Raw genomic sequence first — 17,240 nt, 5'->3', positions numbered from 1 at the left:
AGTCCATTAACCTACTCAGAAACAGGAACTACCCATTCAATTTCCTTTTTCCTGTTTGCAGTTTCTATTAAGACCACTTACACAGCTTTTCTATATGCAGAGTCACTGGACTAAAGGCAATCATCACTCTCTGACTTAACACAGTTTTGGACTGTATTAGGACTGTACTCCTAGCACAGTTCGGGAACTAATCCTATCATTCTTTCTTAAACATAGGATATCTGTGGGAAGAAATGCACCGGTGAATGCACAGAAATATCAACACACTGGCAACGCAAGGAAGTAACAGTGACTGACAAATGGTATGTATTGGTAGCTTCTTTCAAGCATCCTCTCTCCACTAAGATTAATCAGAGAAGGTCACTTTGCTTACAGGTGTTGCATGAAGTGGAAATTCTGGAAATTCTGGCTGAGAACACTGCATCAGGTCAAATTCAACAGACAGGTTTTCGCAACCTCAAAACAAAGGTCTTCACAATTTACATTCCATCATAAGAATATATGACCATTGAAGCTTTTCAGCACTATTATTTGCTTTGTTCCAGTTCACTATACACCTTGCTGTGCTCACTGTTTACCAATTCCTCTTTACTGTAGCAATACATGGACTCCTTGACTGAAATCAATTATTTATTGAAACACGTTAAGCTTAGCAGCATGGGCAGGAGACAAGACAGTGAAAAGCTTGTTCTTTTGCAGATAAAGTAGAAAACAAGACAGGATTTCATACAGTTGTGCAACATCTGAAATAACAAAAGTTTAAAACCAGTGCCAATATTTCAGATTAGTCAAAAATGGACCTGAAGAAGCTTTGATACACCTTCAGTCTTGGGATACTTCATTGGTTTCTATTCTAACACCTAAAATATACTTGAACGAACTGACACTCTGATTCCAGCCTCAGTTTTTAGTTTCTGGTTATCCTAAGCAGATCAACAAGCTCCTTTTTAGAACAGGGAAAAAAAAAAAGGGCAATAGCTACTTTAAGGCAGTTGGTTCATCTGCCAGAAAAACCTTGTTGTACATAAACTGAGAAAGTGGAATTACCATTGCCTGCATCATAAGGCTTCTGTTCAAGGTAATACTATAAAAGGCAGTGCTGAAGCTGTTCACTTAAAATCACTAGTCCTTTTTAGGGGTGTGTGAGGTCAGGACCCTACGCTAACTCAACAGGATAAAGTATGCTCCCACTGGAGAAGCGATTCTGCTGGTTTTACACATCAGCTCCTCTGCAGTTTTAAGCCTTTTAATATAAATTTTTTTAATCTTTACTCTTCTCTCGCTATAGAAAAACAATGCGATTTCCACAAGTCTTTTCTATTCTGAACACTTCACAAAACAACACACTATGATACATACTACAGCTGTTCAACAGTATGGTAGCGATTCTACACTAGTAGCACTACAGCACTGATCATCATAACCTGCTTTCCTAAAAAACAATACCCGCAACTCTGCTATGCTCTTGTGTAGAATTACACCTCAAATCTTACCAGAAAAGTTATTAGATACTGAACTTCCACGGAAAGAAACTCCACTGAAATTTTACGTTAATATCTTACCTATAAGGAATTTCTAGGATGGCAATAATTCACACCTCCAAATTGTGTATTATAACCTCAAAGCTGTTTTCTGAGCCAAGCAGAAGCAAATAATTCCAATCTTTTAAAGATTTATTTTCAACAGTATCACCTAATCATGCTTGCACCGCGACCCCTCCAGTCAAAAGAAAGACCCAGGTTTACCTCCCAGCATCCTCTTTGGTGGAAGCGCTGGCACCATACGATATGGGAACTTCTGAAGCAGCATCTCATGGAACACCACAAAATCATTGTATCGCCTGTAGACTGAGCATTTGAATCTCTGCAATTAAGGAAGGGGGGAGGATAAATCAATACACAGGCTGGACAATCAGCAGCATTTCCATAATTTTTTTTTTGCTATCAGCTGCACTAAAAACAAAAGGAAGAAGAGAAAGAAATCAGACCCAGAGACCGCAGAAACAACATATTTCTTCTCTTTAGAGGCCTTGTGGTGGGAAGGAGGGAGAAGACTCCATAAGTGGCCACCTTTTGATTATGAATAGAGATGGCATTCTAACTACAGTCCTTTTGAGAATAAGATTTTCAGTTAAAAATTTAAGTCAGGTTTCATTCCCACACAAGATGAAAGAGACTACAAAATGGAGAGGAAGAGTTTTCCCAAGAAATTAGAAACATCCCTAAATCTGCCATGGTTCCATAACATTACTCCCTCAAACTCTCTGGTCTTCCAAATTAGACAGAACATTTAGAAATAGTGCCGACACTCTTAAAGTGCTCTAGAGAGCTCTTTTCTTGAAGTACTGCAAGTCCCTGAGCCCTAGCTCCTAGGAAATTTCTCTAAATCAGTTTCAAATCCAGAGGTGGCAAAACAGTCTTTGATCGTGTTAAGTATTAGCCCAAACGACTGATGTTTTAAGTGAACCTCACAAGAGAGAGGCCTCTCACTGATGTTAGATCTATAAACAAAGATTGAAAGTTCCTTTAAAACCTTAGTCCTTCATTCTGCATTTCTTAGATCAATATGTAGAAGAGGCCAAAGAAACTGTTTTTTCATTCCAAAAGGAGTTAGGTAGCAGCTAGAACAAGACACTTAGGAGGAAGAAATCCTTTAAAAATAATAGATAAAAAAACCACAACCCCCACACACTATTACTACAGATTCAACTACTGGAGCAGCTAATAAGAAAGACTACACAACACTATACCCATTCTCACTACGTTTGCATTGCCCATCATCCACCGCTTATTGTGGCACTATGCATTTTCAAAAATAAAGCAATGAGGCACATAACTGGAGCACAACAGACACAGCCCCTAGGGCCTCCCTCTGTCTGCTTTGACATCTGATGTTGATCTGTGTTGCAGATCTTGGATGAAGCTCAAGACCAATCTATGCTTCTTTTTGAAGAAGTATCATTCTACAGCTACAACTGTAGGAGAGATGACCACTGAAAGGAGTTGGCAATGGGTTCCTAAGTCAAAACCTAGAGACCACCACAGGGTCACTGAGTCCTGTGCCCTGAAATCACAGGCAAAGATAAACACTGAGTCCTAGAAAGCCCACAGAAGCATTCGCTCTGTCTGTCCTTTTCCCCTCACAACAGTCTTTCACAAATTTAGGGACATCAATCTAAAACACCTGAAGCCCCAAATGTCACTACAGACAAGTGACCCAAATGTCTCTCTAAATACGTACAACGGTGACTACAACAGTTTGAGCACTACTCAATAACTGATGTTTTGGTGGCCTGGGAGATGTAAATTGCTCATGGTCTACTTTGAAGGGGACAGATTTCCTTCTTGAAAAAACACACAGAACCTACTGGAGAGCTATTTCACTGGCCACTCTACAAACAGGAAAAGATACATCATCTTCAATCTTCTCTTACACCAAGAGAGGAACCTACAGGTCAGGATTGGGGCAAGTAAACTGGAAGTGGCCTAGACTCTGCAGAAGGATTTGCAGTACCTTTTTTGTTTATAAAGGATTTCAGTTTAGCACTGCCAATACTATTTCTTCACTAGCTCGAAATAGTTTGAAATATCCAGTTGCCTCCACCAATCCGTTGTGCAAACATTCAGTTTTCAATGTTATACATCTGCTTTTGTACAGAGCTCAGGTTTCAAGCGAGTAAACTAGCAGACCATCCATCAGACCTGTTAGAAGATGCTCCATACTGCAAAAGCCCAGGTCAAGAAAGCATAGTGCTACTGCATTTAAAGTAAGCCCATACAACTGGCCTACTCAAAACCAGCATCACACAACACACCTATCAAATTAGACAAGACTTTGCCACCAGCAACTGCACAGACATTCTTAAGAAGACACGTTCTCACTAAGACCAATGCTTGTTCACATTACCTTGCTGGAAACCTCGTATTCCACATGTTTCAGAAAAAGGCCCTTCTTCTCAGGTATAAGCTCCACCTGCACACTATCCTTGCTCAATAGCTCTTGTAGGGTGTGGGAAAGGAGCAGTGGATTTCCCTGGGGCGCCTGCATTAGAAACTGTTCCGGTTCCCTTGGTTCATTTACTGGAGGCTTTGCCAAATCTAAAAGACAAAAAGGGAAAAACAGTCCAGTAGACCTGATAAGATAAAGTGAAAGAAGTAGCCTTAAAATATTCTGTTCCCTTTGCTCAGTGCTCCCACAGTGGTGCAACACAACCAGAACAACAGTCAAGCCACTCCCCCAGGAGGCTATGCCACTTCGCACACGTTCGAGACGTTGGTACCTCCCTCTTCACAACACCCAGGAGCACCACCAATTATACCGAGTCAGAAAGACATCTCTACTAAGCAAAAGAAGAATCACAGGCCAAATTTGTTCTGTGAATCAGCTAAGAGGCCTGCATTTCCTGTCTGTCCAGCTCCCACCACAGCAGGATCTGCCAAAATGAACGAAACCCTTGCTCAGCACTTTTGGATCCTGCCTAGAACAACTCATGGAAGGAAAGAAAATGTGTTATTTCACTGCACTGCAGAAATTTAGTACATTAATTTTACATGTCATTACAAAGGAAGGAGAAACTTCATTTGACATAATTTTATTCAACTCTATGACAGTATGCTAGAGTGGTCATGAATTACAATAATTTACTATGTCAATATGCTTAAGTTCAAAAGCAGGGGGAAAAGGTTCCTAATAAGGGCTACCAACCCAACAATTCCTCAGTCTGAGCAAGCTCTGGCAAAATCTTTCAAATATACCTATTCCACTCCTTATAGCTAAAAAAACCAAACATCATCTTACAGTGAATTCAACCATAGCTGGACAGCTTTAGACAGAGAGATTCTAACTGATTCTCAGCCAGATGCAAAAGTGAAAAAAAGATAGCTCTTAAGAATATGGCCCTGGAGGACAAACTACATCAAAGACGGGGCAAAGATGATGATTTAGAGTGCTCTCTTATCGACTGACTGACTGCAGCCCATTACCTCACTTTGACTTCATAACTACATATATTATGCGACTGTAAACTAAGCTTACATTGTTTTTCAAAGCAATCCTTTCTTCCTACTCATTTCACACATACGAAACAGGGTGAAAAATGTGGATATAACCCTGGAATCTATTCAACCCATACCTGAGTTCTATTCTCCAGTCTGGAACAGATGGCTTGCTTCCTCTCTGTATATGTCTGTTTAAGAAGGATACTGTGAGCAAGCTCTTTTACAAAGCAAGTCAAATCCACTGATGAAAAGCCACCTAGAAAAGCTAGGCAGCATTAATCACCCCTTCCTTGCCATTGTGCAGAAGTTACACCTCTTCTTAAACATATCTAAAATTTTGAGAACACAAAAAGACAGTAACACCATAGAAGCAAGAACTATTTCTTTAAGCTTTGATACATAGTTCAAAAAGTTGATAACTGCGTAAGAAATAACTCAGGGAAGATAGGACTCATATCCTTAACTTGAAATCCCTGACCTCCTCCTGATAAGGATTTCCCACCTGTTCCTTCATGTGCTCTAGGCCCTGATAAATGGAGAAAACAGGTAATCTCCGATTCGTCAGATACACAGCTTCAGAACAGACCCTTCATTCTTTGTTCCATAAAGTGGCTTAAGAAAACCAAACCAAATCCAGGACAAATGACCTTATCCCACATGTCTCATCAGGCTTCAGATTCCTGCTAATGTGACTCAGAGAAGCAAGTCTTAACACCTCTGCTTTAACAGACTAATATATCACCTACTAACCCCACCTACATAGCAGCTTCTAAAAAGTTCCTGTTACCTGCCAGAAATTTGTGGTAAGATAATGCAAGCTAATCCAATGTTGACATGGGATACTGCTGGATAAAGTGATATCTGTATATCCACTTTTCAGATAGATGCTGAACTGAGAAGGAAAGGAGGAAAGAAAATTCAGAATACAGATAGCAAGGCAAAAGATATTCTAGTGTAGAAAAATCCTGCCCACCTGACCTTTCATGGGGCAGCAAGGTGTAATAAACCACATTATCAAGAGTAAGTGTCAAAAATACACACAAAAAGAACTACGGAAAGCACAAGACGGCCTCACTCTCCAGAGCAGCGGTTCTCTGGGTGCACACCCTTGTAATTCTTGGTTTTAATTGCTCAAGACAGTGAAGTGCAACATGACACAGTAGATTTTGTTACTCCTCCAATGTACACGCACACTTAACAGAATTCCAGAGTCCTCTGTGTTGCCAAACCACTGGCTCACGTTCCAGAGGCAGTCACAGCAAGCTAGCCTCCCAAAGAGGGGCTAGCCAAAATGCAGCCCACCTATTTCCCCGAGACCAGTGCCAATCTGTACCAATACAACACTCCTCCTGCCTACTGAATCACTCTCCCTGCTTTCTATCTTCCTGCTGGCCAAGCGAGAAAGTGGGACTTTCATGGCACAAATTCTTCCCTAAACTGGGGCTCAGCACTGCCTGGTAAGCTACTGAAACTCCCATGGCAAAAGATAATAGGTATCAGGAGAACCGATTTATAGGATGAACCGTGAATCCTTCAGTATTTCATCTGTAAGTCCTGGAACCTGCAGCATTATCAGCCAAACTGATGTTGAGAAGGACTCAGACTCATTACAGTGACCTGAACCCACATTACCCTGTAAGACAACTACAGAGTGAAGCTCCATAGAGAGATCTAGACAAGACTCAGCATTCCTTTGACAATTCAGTCACGTTCAGTTATTTGTAATACTTTGCCAATTTTCATCAAGTTATTCTCTAAATTTGCTTTCTAAAATTCACCTACAGGAAATACCTTCTCTTTATCAGCAGTTCACACACTTGGCTCTTCCTGAAATGTTCTGTAGCTTCTTTAGATCTCAGCCTTGTCTAAATGTGTGAAATCATACAAATCAGACAACCATACAAACAAGTTTGAATAATTACTGTTTAATTAATAATCTCAGCGTGTTTCATACCAACAAGACAGCTACTCAGGGTGAATTTACACCCTCAAACACTGGTCTGAGATACAGTAAGATGACTTTGGAACAGCTGTTCACCTGTTTTAGAAAACACTTATCATGGCATTAACACTAACCCTGCAGAGCAATATATACTGAAGCTATTTTGCAGCCCATTTTTCATTCTACTTACTAAAGAGTCAATTCAGGAACAGCCTCAAGAGCCCTGGCCAGGAATGGTGGATAATAGTGGGAACTCATTGGTATGAGCTCCTGTGTTCAACCAGTAAAAGGATTTACATGCATTGTAACAAAACACTTAATGCTTCCCATCACGCACTCTCTGCCCAAGAACAGCTAATTTTGAAAACATTCCCTTTGGTTTCAGCAGATCATTATCTAGTAAAGTTTATATACATAGAGCAGTAAGTGAATACAGAAATGAGGTATGGAATGGTCCCCTGGAACACAGGGAAGCACACAAAATAAAATCAGCTTTTTTGTGCAAGCTAGCCTTTTGCTACAGCAGAGTTTCTCAATCTGTTGTCAGTAAGATACCAGGAAGTAGCCTGGTATAACTGAAAACAATTTGATATAAAAGTTAAAAAGAATACATATATGCATACATATGCAAACAAGCAGACAGCAAGACGACAAGAAATAAAAGTTAAAAGAAGCATTCAAACCATAGCCTAATTTTTGTTTAGTTGTAAAGGAAAAAAAATACTATGAAAACACTGCATAATACTTTTTTTTTTGGTAACAAGTCAGGTAGCCTTTGGAGTGAAAGGAGTTGAGAAACTTATCCAGAAAACAACTGAAATAGAAAGCTTCGCTACTTTATACCACACATTTCACGCTTTAGTTGGCACCCGACATTCATTACTCCCATTCACACTGGACAGCAATGTGCTCTCCACAGAGTTACCAGTTTCCTCAATCAAATTTTCTAAAATCATGCATTTGTGAAACCCAGAGTAGAATTTCGTGATTAGCTGCACACAGGTTTTACATGCGAGTAAGTGCATATAGAAGAGAAGGGCAATGCAAAGGCTGGAAGCATAGGTGGTAAATCACAATACAGATCTCCCTTCCCTGTTTAAGTTCTGTCAACCAGATTTGGAGGTCTTATCTCAATTTCACAGATGGTTGCTACTAATAACTCTTTATTATACCAGGGTGCTAATGAGCTAAATTTATTAGATACACTTAAGTAGAAGGTGCCATAGAACTACTTGTTATATTAGTAGCAGATTTTCTAGAAGGAGAAAGGAGTCTGAAAGGAAGAACAGCCTTTAGGAAAAATAGCTAAGATTTCTTCTCCATCCTCACAGGCCCCAGCCTTGCAGAGCAGAGGTGATCCAACTCACGGGAAATGCAGGGGAGTACAAGAACCAACTATTTTTGTACACAGATACCTCAGATTTCTCCCTGGCAAAAATGAAGGCTCCACTACAAACTCCTGGGCCAGGAATACTAAAGCAGCAATGTAAATATCATACATCAGCACTTCCCTTTCCTTTCTGTCTTCTCATGAAAAGCCTCAGGAATTATAGAAATGCCTTCCCCCCTTATTGTGTCAAACACATTCCTCCGTAATTCCAGAATTCAGTGTCCACATCAACCTCTCAGAAAGCTGGTGCAGATTTCAACTACCCCTCCAAACAGATTCCCTTCCTTGCCCTTTTTTTTTTTTTTTTTTTAATTCTTACATAATTTGAAATCCCCTATAAACAAGAAAAGAAAAACAGAAGTTCCACCAAAAAAACCAAACAAAACTTTCTTCCTATTAAGGGCTTTATATATTTTTGAGACAACTGTATGCAACTTCTCTGGTTTTGGTTTTTTTGGTTTTTGGTTTTTTTTGTTTGTTTGGTTTTTTTTTTAAGGAATTTAAAACCATGCAATTCTTATTTAAAAAGGAGCAATGCAAAGGAATCAGTCTATTTTATCTAACAAAGCTATCTGATACACAGATCTATGTTCAATGTGGAAGAGAGGTCCATATTTCTTACTAGAGTCAAGAAAAGTAATCATATTTAGCTTCACTCTAATTAAGAAATGGTGCAACAGCGTTCTTCCTTCTCCCTCCCAACAACTGACTGGTAAATACAAGCTATCCAATGCCAAAACAACACAAGATAAAATAATACACATACTACCATAAAATTAGATGCTGGAAAACAGGCTTTAACATTTTGGTTTTCTCCTTAAAAAAACCCAGCTTTCTCAGTGCAGATGTTAAATATGCATCCTGTGCTGACTGGTCTGGTTTTGGGTTTTTTATTTCTTTGGTTGTTTTTTTCCTTTGTTTGAGGTGTTGGGGTAGTTACGCTTTTGGGGTTTTTTTGGTGGTGGTTTGTTTGAGGTTTTTTCCCAACTAAGTTTCAGATTGTTATTCAGCACTTGGTGTTTTCAAGATGAAGCAGAGAAGTAATGCACAACTCAAAAATAGTCAGATGAGGTTATCTAAGCTTTATTTAATAATAATAATAATAATAAAAAAGCACTAGCATTTCTGCATTCCCCTACAGCTGTAGGCCTCTAACTGCTTCTCAAAATATCACAGTCACATACTACAGCAAGAAAAATAGCCCAACACAGAGTTATCTCCTTCCAGTGTCACACAGTAAATCTGTGTGACAGAACAAAGAACTAACTTTAAGCCTAGTGCCCTGTTCTTTTAACTATGCTGTTAGATCATCAAGTGATTAATTAAGCGATTTCCCAAGTCTGGGAATACAAGGAACACATTCCATTCACAAGTCATCCACGGAGCCATAGTCCTAAACTGTAGCAAACACAAAGTGAGATGGAGCTACACACATTGAAGAAATAACAGGATTAGGGGAGAAAAGTCCATGGAGGAATGTTCCCAAAGACTATGGAGACAAAAAGTCAAACCCTCACTAGGGCGGCTTCCCAGCTTACAATGGGAGATTGCTAAACTATCATTTTTCACACCCAGCTCTAACAAAGAGGATGGAAGTGTAAAAATTCAGACCCAAAAGGTAACCCAACAAGCAATAACACATACAACTGTTCTGCAGGAAACTTTTACAAGGGCATTTTAGCTTAACTATAAAATTGCCAAGTTTCTACAATCATCCTTCCTTATACAGGTCAAGAAAACACCATCAGAAGAAACCATTTATCTTTTTGTTTTGCTTCTCATCTTCCTTGCACATTTCTCACCCTCTTAATTATGCTGGGGAAAAACTTGATATTAGTATTTAAGCATTAAAAAAAAGGCATGCCACTCCACACACTGTAGTCTCCCAATGGTCTTTTCACATGTTTTATAGTTAGATGAAGCTCATTCACATCTCAAATTCTGTTGAAAAGCAATCATCAAAGCTCCCCTCCTTCTGTACCAGTTCCACATGTCTGTAACCGATACATTTATCTCCATCAACCTGCACCAACCCACCAAAACTTGAACATTGTGGGGGAAATCAGAGTGGTTATGTGCCAATTCTACTGTCTGCAACTGGTACAGCCCTCCCTACCAAGCCCTCCTACAGGCTGCACACACAGTTAAAGATTTACCACTAGAAGAAAAGGAGACACCCACCTCCCTCCCCAGCCAACACACCTGGATTAGCTCCCTGCAATCATTGCAAAACAGTCTCAAATGGGAGCAAGAGAAAAAAAAAAGTCAATACAAACAACTTTGCAAAATTGACTTTAATGTATTAGACATTATCCTTTTTCTTTTCTCTCTTGGTTGTGTTGAAGTACTTTTAACCCTGCAAAATAAAAAAGACAGCATTTGCATGTGCTGTCACAGGTGGGCATCGACAGCCCCTGTCAGGACTCTCATTATTACTCAGGAGATTTAGATACTCTTAGAATATTCACTGATCTCCAAAAAAGTTATATATGGTGTGAAACTTCCAAGATCACTGAACCCGCATCATGATGCTAGAAATAAAAACATTCCTGCTTTCACAGCATTATTTTTCTTTTGCTAAGACTATTAGATACCTTCTCTCTCAATATAAGCTTTGTCAAAGAAAGCCTAGTTTTCTAAATAAGGCTGAGTGGATCAGACAGTTACAGAAGCACCACCGCCACTGCAGCAGTTAATCAGATCAAGAATACTCTACTCAGAAACAACTGTGTTATCTCTAGAAGGCTCCTGAAGCAGATGGTAAATCCGTAATAGACATACCTGAACAAGCTCTCTCTTTGGTACAGTAGGACATTTTTTTTCCACAAAGGCTGCTGTTCAATATCCCAATATCTTACATGAACCCTGGACAGAAATATTCCAAAATAATTTATTTATAAGCATTATCTGCATCAGGAGCATCACAGGCCTATTAAAAGTCACACTCACACTGACTCCTGAATATCATCCAACCAAAGCATTTTTCCCTGCATAAAGCTTACCCACTTGTAACCTCTACTAGTTTTTCTTTCCAAACAGAGAAAAAAAAAAATACTGTAGACAGAGCAGTAATTGCCAGTATGAAACTTAAACCACTTTAAGAGAACTTTAGAGAATTGTATTATCCTGTTTCCCCTCTAAAAGTTTCCCTCAGTTTAACTGTTAGGAGCCTAGCATGTTATTTTCTTAATTCACCCAGGAGCTCCCTCATTTTCTCATTTCACAAGTGCTGGCAGCATTTGGCTGCAAGTTTCTTCATCTCAGATTCAGCTGCACGCTCTTAAAACTTCAGCGCTTTGAGCTGCTGCTTTTCATGCTGCATCTGCTTTTGGCTGGGGTCAGTAAGGAGAGGAGACGTGGCCTCTGTCCGGGGCTGACCGTGACAGTGCCTACTGAACCGCTTCATAAATTGTCCCCGCATGCTTTAACGTGCCGCTGAGTCCATTTTAGCGGGCGGGGTACAAGGAGACGAAATCGAGTCATTTCAGCACCCACAGAAGCGCTCAGCCGCATGACTCCCGGGAGCAAAAGTTCTGGTTCGCGCCCCGTCCCCGCGCCAAGCCCCGGCAGAAGGGCTCCCTGCGAAGCTGACCTCCCGCCGAGCCGCCGGGCACTGGGACGCGCCCGGCCGACGAACGCTGCCCGCGGCGCCCCCGGGCCGACCTCCCGCTGCCCGCCCCCGGACCCACCTTCCCGCCGGGGCAGGCAAAACCCACCGACCCGGGGCGCCCGCCGCCCACCAAGGCTCCCCCTTATTGATCACCAAGGGGCAGAGGTCACCTTCGCAAGGGGAGGTGAACCCCCCGCCACCACGAAACGGGCACCGGCGAGGCCCGGCCGTGGCCCGGCGGCGGGGCAGCCCCCCTGCAGGCAGGGGTCGGCCCGGCACCCGCCGCCCCGGGGGGAGAAGAGGAAGGCGGCGCCTTTTTACCTCAGGTTTTGGCGGGGGGAGCGGCCCCGACCCCACCCGAGGAGCCCTGTCACCCTCCCGAGCCGCCAGCGGGAGGGAAGGGGCACCGCGACGGCGCCCCTGCAGCCGGGGAGCGGACGGCGCTGCCCCACCGCCCGCTCCCGCCCTGCGGGCACCGGCCGCCCCGTACCTGTGCCGGCGCCCGCGGTGCCTGCGGGCGGCTCGCCGTCCATCGCGGCAGCAGTCATGTGAGGCCGGGGCCCGGCGGCCGCCCTCCCCTTCCTCCGCAGCGCCCGCCTGTCAGCGCGGGCGGAGCGGGCGGGGAGAGGCCGCCTCCCGGGGGGCCGGGACGTGGGGCGGCCGGGAGCCAAGGGACGGCGGGGGCTTTGCTTGTGGTTACAGCACGGGGGCGGAGGGGGGGGGGGGGGGGGGGGATACTTTGGCCGGGCTCTCCTCGCCGGGGGGACATGGGGTGGCCCTCGCCGGCTCCAGCGGTGCCATCACCACACGCCCCCGTGACAGGCGTCCTCACCCGCAGCGTGTCCCGGAGACCACGTCCCCACCAGCGTGGTGGTACTCCGGTGCCCACCAAAGCGGTGGCTCTCCGCTCCCCGCCAGCACAGTAACACCTCAACGCAGCCTCCTCCTTCTGCAGCGCGAGGTCAAGGCCAGAGATTGTGTCATGTCAAAATACCATCGCTTGTGACAGCACTTCACGATAACATCCCTGATGAGGCAACACACTTCAACACACACTTCAGTTCTGGGGGCTCAAGGCTGCCGAGAATGCGTTGGCTTTCTCACAGCAGGGGCTCAGACACTCAGAGAGGCAATAAGCCGTCCCTGCTGTTGACTGGATTGCTCAAAGCACTTCTAAACTACTTCAAGATTAATAATAAATCTTTCAAACATCTTAAAGCATAGAAAAAGAGGTGATCGGCTCATGGGCTTAATAGAGGCTTTATTCTGAAATCAAGTAAGTTTTTTCAGAAAACTGGAAAGGATGGTTGTTGGGAACGTGAAGTTCCAGGCAGATTTTGTTGCGTGCTATGAAAAGTACATAAATTGTTGGCAGTGGTAATAAGACAGTCCTTCCAGTCACGTGGCGATTGATGGAAAGGCTGTATTTCATATTTCAAGTCAGATGAAATACTCCAAGACAATTTTTTGGTATATTTTCTTTCATTGAGTTACCTTCTTCCATGGCATTTAATTTCTGCTGCCACCTAGTCAATCCATTGGGGTGTTTCCTACACTCAGTATTTTTTGTATTTTGGATGCATTTACATTTTTATGAAATGTTGAAGATAACTTAAAGTAGACGTTTAATTTTTTCCAAAGGAAAAGCCACTGTAGCATTTTATACTATGCACCAGAAGGAATACACTAATAAAGGTAAACACAGCAGAAACTAACTTTATCCTATTCAGGAAAGCACAGAAATATAAGCAAATACACTTTCTAAAACTGCATAAAATAAGAATTTCAGGTATGAATGCCTCTCATTTTATTAGTGATTTTTTTTTCCCACTTCCTGTACTTTATTAGCCAGGAATGATATGGTTGACACTGGTGAAAAATAAAGCGTATGTTTTGTACAGTGGTTTTCCTGAAAACACCATGAAACAAGCAAGACACAAAAATATATATAGATTCTGGACCTCCAGATTAAGATGCTACCAATCCATAATAACACTTTATGTTTTTAATATCCAAAGTATTGGATGCATTCACTAATTAATGTTCCTTATATTTATTAATCTTGGGAAGATAAATAATTATCTCCACTATATCCATAGAGAACTAAACCAGAAAATTATAAAGCGGGAATTATTTCAGGTGTAGGTAATTACAATCCTAATGCTCTCCCTTGAAACTTTTCATGCTGCTACAAAGATGTGAATGACTTGAGTGATTCTCCTTTTCCTTCTGCCTCTTGCCTTAGTGCTGTTTCAGCTGAGATCCCCACGAGCGTGGGTGCAGACTAAAGCTGTGTATAAAATTAAAAAAGCATGGCATTATTTAAGCTGAGAGGCCCTTCACGTAATGTTTATACAGCAGCCGAGTGGAGAGTTTTGCATGCTCAGCACTTCTGGAAACTAAGCACTACACAATTTTTCGCCTATATAGCATTTTTTGAGAAAATGAATGGAGGAATCAACATGTTCTCATTTAACTATAGATTTTTGATTGGTCTGTACTTAAGCTAATAGCATAACTACTTATTTGGTATAAATAAGACATTCTCAACTCAAGATTGCTTTTGCAATCCATGGGAGGAGCCCTGAAGAAAAACACCATCAAAAATAATTCAATTGCAGAAATAATTTTTTAACAGGGCCAGAAGTATTGTCCTTGATATAAGTTACTGAACACTTCCATATTTGCTGTAAATGCAGCAAAAGCTTCTGGAAAACCTATAGCATAAAGAAACTATAATCACTAGAGAAAGAAAGAAAGGGCACGCGTCAGCAGGTTCCAAGTAACAAATGTAATGCCAACGTACGTGGCTACCTGAGGCTCCGGCCTTTCAGTGTGGCGTTCTGTGCACATCCTATCAGTATTAGATAAAATTTCATACAGGCCATACGAGCTTGCTTACTCTTGCAGAATTCAGTTTAGGAACCAGCACTGTCAGCTCCACTATTCTCAGATCACTTGCACTCACTAGAATTCATGAGGCATTGCTGGTTTGACAGTTGTGTTACAGAAAGCTATTCGTGGCAGACTTCTTTCCCAAAATTTCCAATTGATTAGGAATTCTGCATGTGGAATACTTACAGGAACAGGCTCCAGCTGCTAGTGCCAAAATATCTGGGTTTAAAAGTTGTTCCCCTCACCCTCAGATTGCTGAGTGAGGACTGGAAGACAAAGAATAGCAGTGAGATAGTAGCTCAGGGACTGAAGGGAAATTTCAGTAGAAGAAAGGAGAGGGGGAAGGAAGGAAGGAAGGAAGAGAAGATAAATCAAAAGTTGCTGTAAAGTGAGGGAAAGTGCAAATAGCAGACCATGCAAAGACAGGAAAGAAGGATCCAGCATTTAGATTTTAGTGTTTAACCGAAGTGACTGTAAAAGTAGTAGTTGGCTTGCAAACAGGAAGAAAGGTAATACACAAAAATTGCACATTCCAAAAATACAGGCAACTGTGAAAGTGGTGAAACACAGGCAAGAGCGACCACATACATGCTCCTGGAAGAGCCATGTAGTCTTGAGGATTGAACCACAGCATGTCCTCCCTCACACTGGAAAAAATACAAGGTTGTGATGGTAGGAGAGCATTTCCTTTACCCTTTAGCGTGTCAATGCTGCTGCAAACCAGGAAGTCAAAGTCTGGTCAACTACCATGATGTAACGAAGGAAAAAAATAACTGCACAAAGTGCCAGGCATCATTTCCATTCATAAGTATTGCCCATAGCTTAAATATGGAATTGACAGGCTCAACCAAATAAATTTGAATGGAGTTAGGGTGCCATCTCGTGACTAGCTGACAAATTACAAAACTGGGCTTTCTTGGCTTAATTTCTTAAATATCTTCTCTCAAGATTTTATTAAAACACGATACTGCAATATAAGATAGGGTCAAAATTTAAAATGCTAAGCATAACACCTGTTCTGCTCTTCTCATGAATTTTTTATGCTGGCATTCTTACTCTGTATGTTTTGATGATCTGACTGAAAGCATTGGGCTAAAAAAATCCCCCCAAAACCCTACACAAAATGTAAGCGTTCATCTTGGAAGCAAACACAGATGAACTATTCCTCAAGAACTGTTCTGATCTTTTTCCTCTAAAAATGTCACCGAAAGCTCAAGATGGTATCCAAGACAAATTCCAGGCTCCCTTTGCCACTTTGAATATATTGTATTAGCATGCATGCTGAAAAAAATGACACTCCTCATGGTTTTGCATCAGCCTGAGGTGCCCTAGACAGAAGGCAATGGTTTAATCGATGGAGAGCTCAGCTCTCTCAGAAAGCTGGTCACGTTCGTATCCAGCATGAGAGAAGAGAACCTTACCAGTTTAAGTCCCACTAAGATGTTGGGATTATGCCAGGTAACACTTCAGATCACTGGAAAACACTAGAGAGGGATATTCGTCTTGTCCTTCTGCCTGTACCACCGCACCAGGAGATCACCGTGTTGAGTCAGACTCACTGCTCCTTTGGGAGGCCTCTCCCGCCAACCGGAGTGCCGCAGCGGCGGTGTGCGACACCAAGCATCATTTTCTACCTCACGGAAAATGTTATTTAAAAAGCACAAAGGTCTTGTAAAGATTACTACAACGCTCGGAGACGGCCTGGCAACTGAACCCAGAGCTGGCCTGGACGCCGCCCGCTGTGAGCTAGCAAGCCGCTCCCGCCGCCTGAGGCCCCACAGGCCTCGCTGCCCCCGCCCCGCGGACAGCCCGCGCCCGCCATGTCGCCTGGCCCGGCCGGGCCCCCCGCGGGGCTGATGTGGCGGCTGCCGTCGGGCCGTACCACGCGGTCCTGCCGCCCGCGGGGGGGTGCCGCTGCCCCCCGTGTGCTCGCCGCGCCCGAGCACAAACGCGGCGGTGTCAGCGTAGCACCGCGCGCCTCCCCCTCTGCACGAGCTTGGTAGCGCCCGCGCGGGTACCGCCACCCTTCGGGCGAGTGCATGATGGAAGGTTTGTAGGGGGGCGGCGGCGGCGGGCAGGTTTCGCGTCAGTGTGCTGTCCTGTCACCTTCCGCCAAGCGCTGGGACAGGGAAATACACTGAGCTGCCGAAAACGCAGGAAGGCTTCACTCTACGTCTAGGCAGTTAAATGTCACGGCGCCTCCCGCTTTCCGCTTCCCGAAAAATGGTTCGGCCGAACCCCACCTCCGTAGACTGGAGGGAGGCGCCATCTTGGGCTCAACCACAGCGAGGCACGAAACGGGGGAAGCGAGGGCTGCTGTGGGGTGAGAAGCAGCAGAAGCCGCCGCTGGCTGAGCGAGGAGTGGGCGACGAAGGGACGGCGGCTACTTCAGAGCGGAGCGGGGAG

The 17,240-nt window shown here is 43.3% G+C and overlaps 1 protein-coding gene across 4 annotated transcripts in view; it reads right to left on the bottom strand.

The window, feature by feature from the left end:
- SNX8 (sorting nexin 8) overlaps window positions 1-16,964 on the bottom strand; it is a 29,049-nt gene extending 12,085 nt beyond the window's left edge. Inside the window, exons 1-5 of one of the 4 annotated variants that reach the window (XM_075515273.1) lie at window positions 16,256-16,964; window positions 15,423-15,547; window positions 15,021-15,100; window positions 3,907-4,097; window positions 1,746-1,863 (exon numbers count right to left, since the gene is read on the bottom strand). In XM_075515273.1, coding sequence (XP_075371388.1) covers window positions 1,746-1,863; window positions 3,907-4,047 — 259 coding nt within the window. In that variant the 5' untranslated portion in view covers window positions 4,048-4,097; window positions 15,021-15,100; window positions 15,423-15,547; window positions 16,256-16,964. Of the gene's footprint in view, window positions 1-1,745; window positions 1,864-3,906; window positions 4,098-11,110; window positions 11,195-12,429; window positions 12,519-15,020; window positions 15,101-15,422; window positions 15,548-16,255 lie in introns of those variants that run through there. The other 3 variants (XM_075515272.1, XM_075515271.1, XM_075515270.1) reach the window with 3 other exon arrangements.
- Window positions 16,965-17,240: the final 276 nt, after the last annotated feature.

This window comes from Mycteria americana, chromosome 12 (assembly GCF_035582795.1).
Source record: "Mycteria americana isolate JAX WOST 10 ecotype Jacksonville Zoo and Gardens chromosome 12, USCA_MyAme_1.0, whole genome shotgun sequence".
Classification (NCBI taxonomy): Eukaryota; Metazoa; Chordata; class Aves; order Ciconiiformes; family Ciconiidae; genus Mycteria; species Mycteria americana.
Note: the sequence above shows the minus strand (reverse complement) of the source record. Positions and strands in the feature narration are given on the sequence as shown.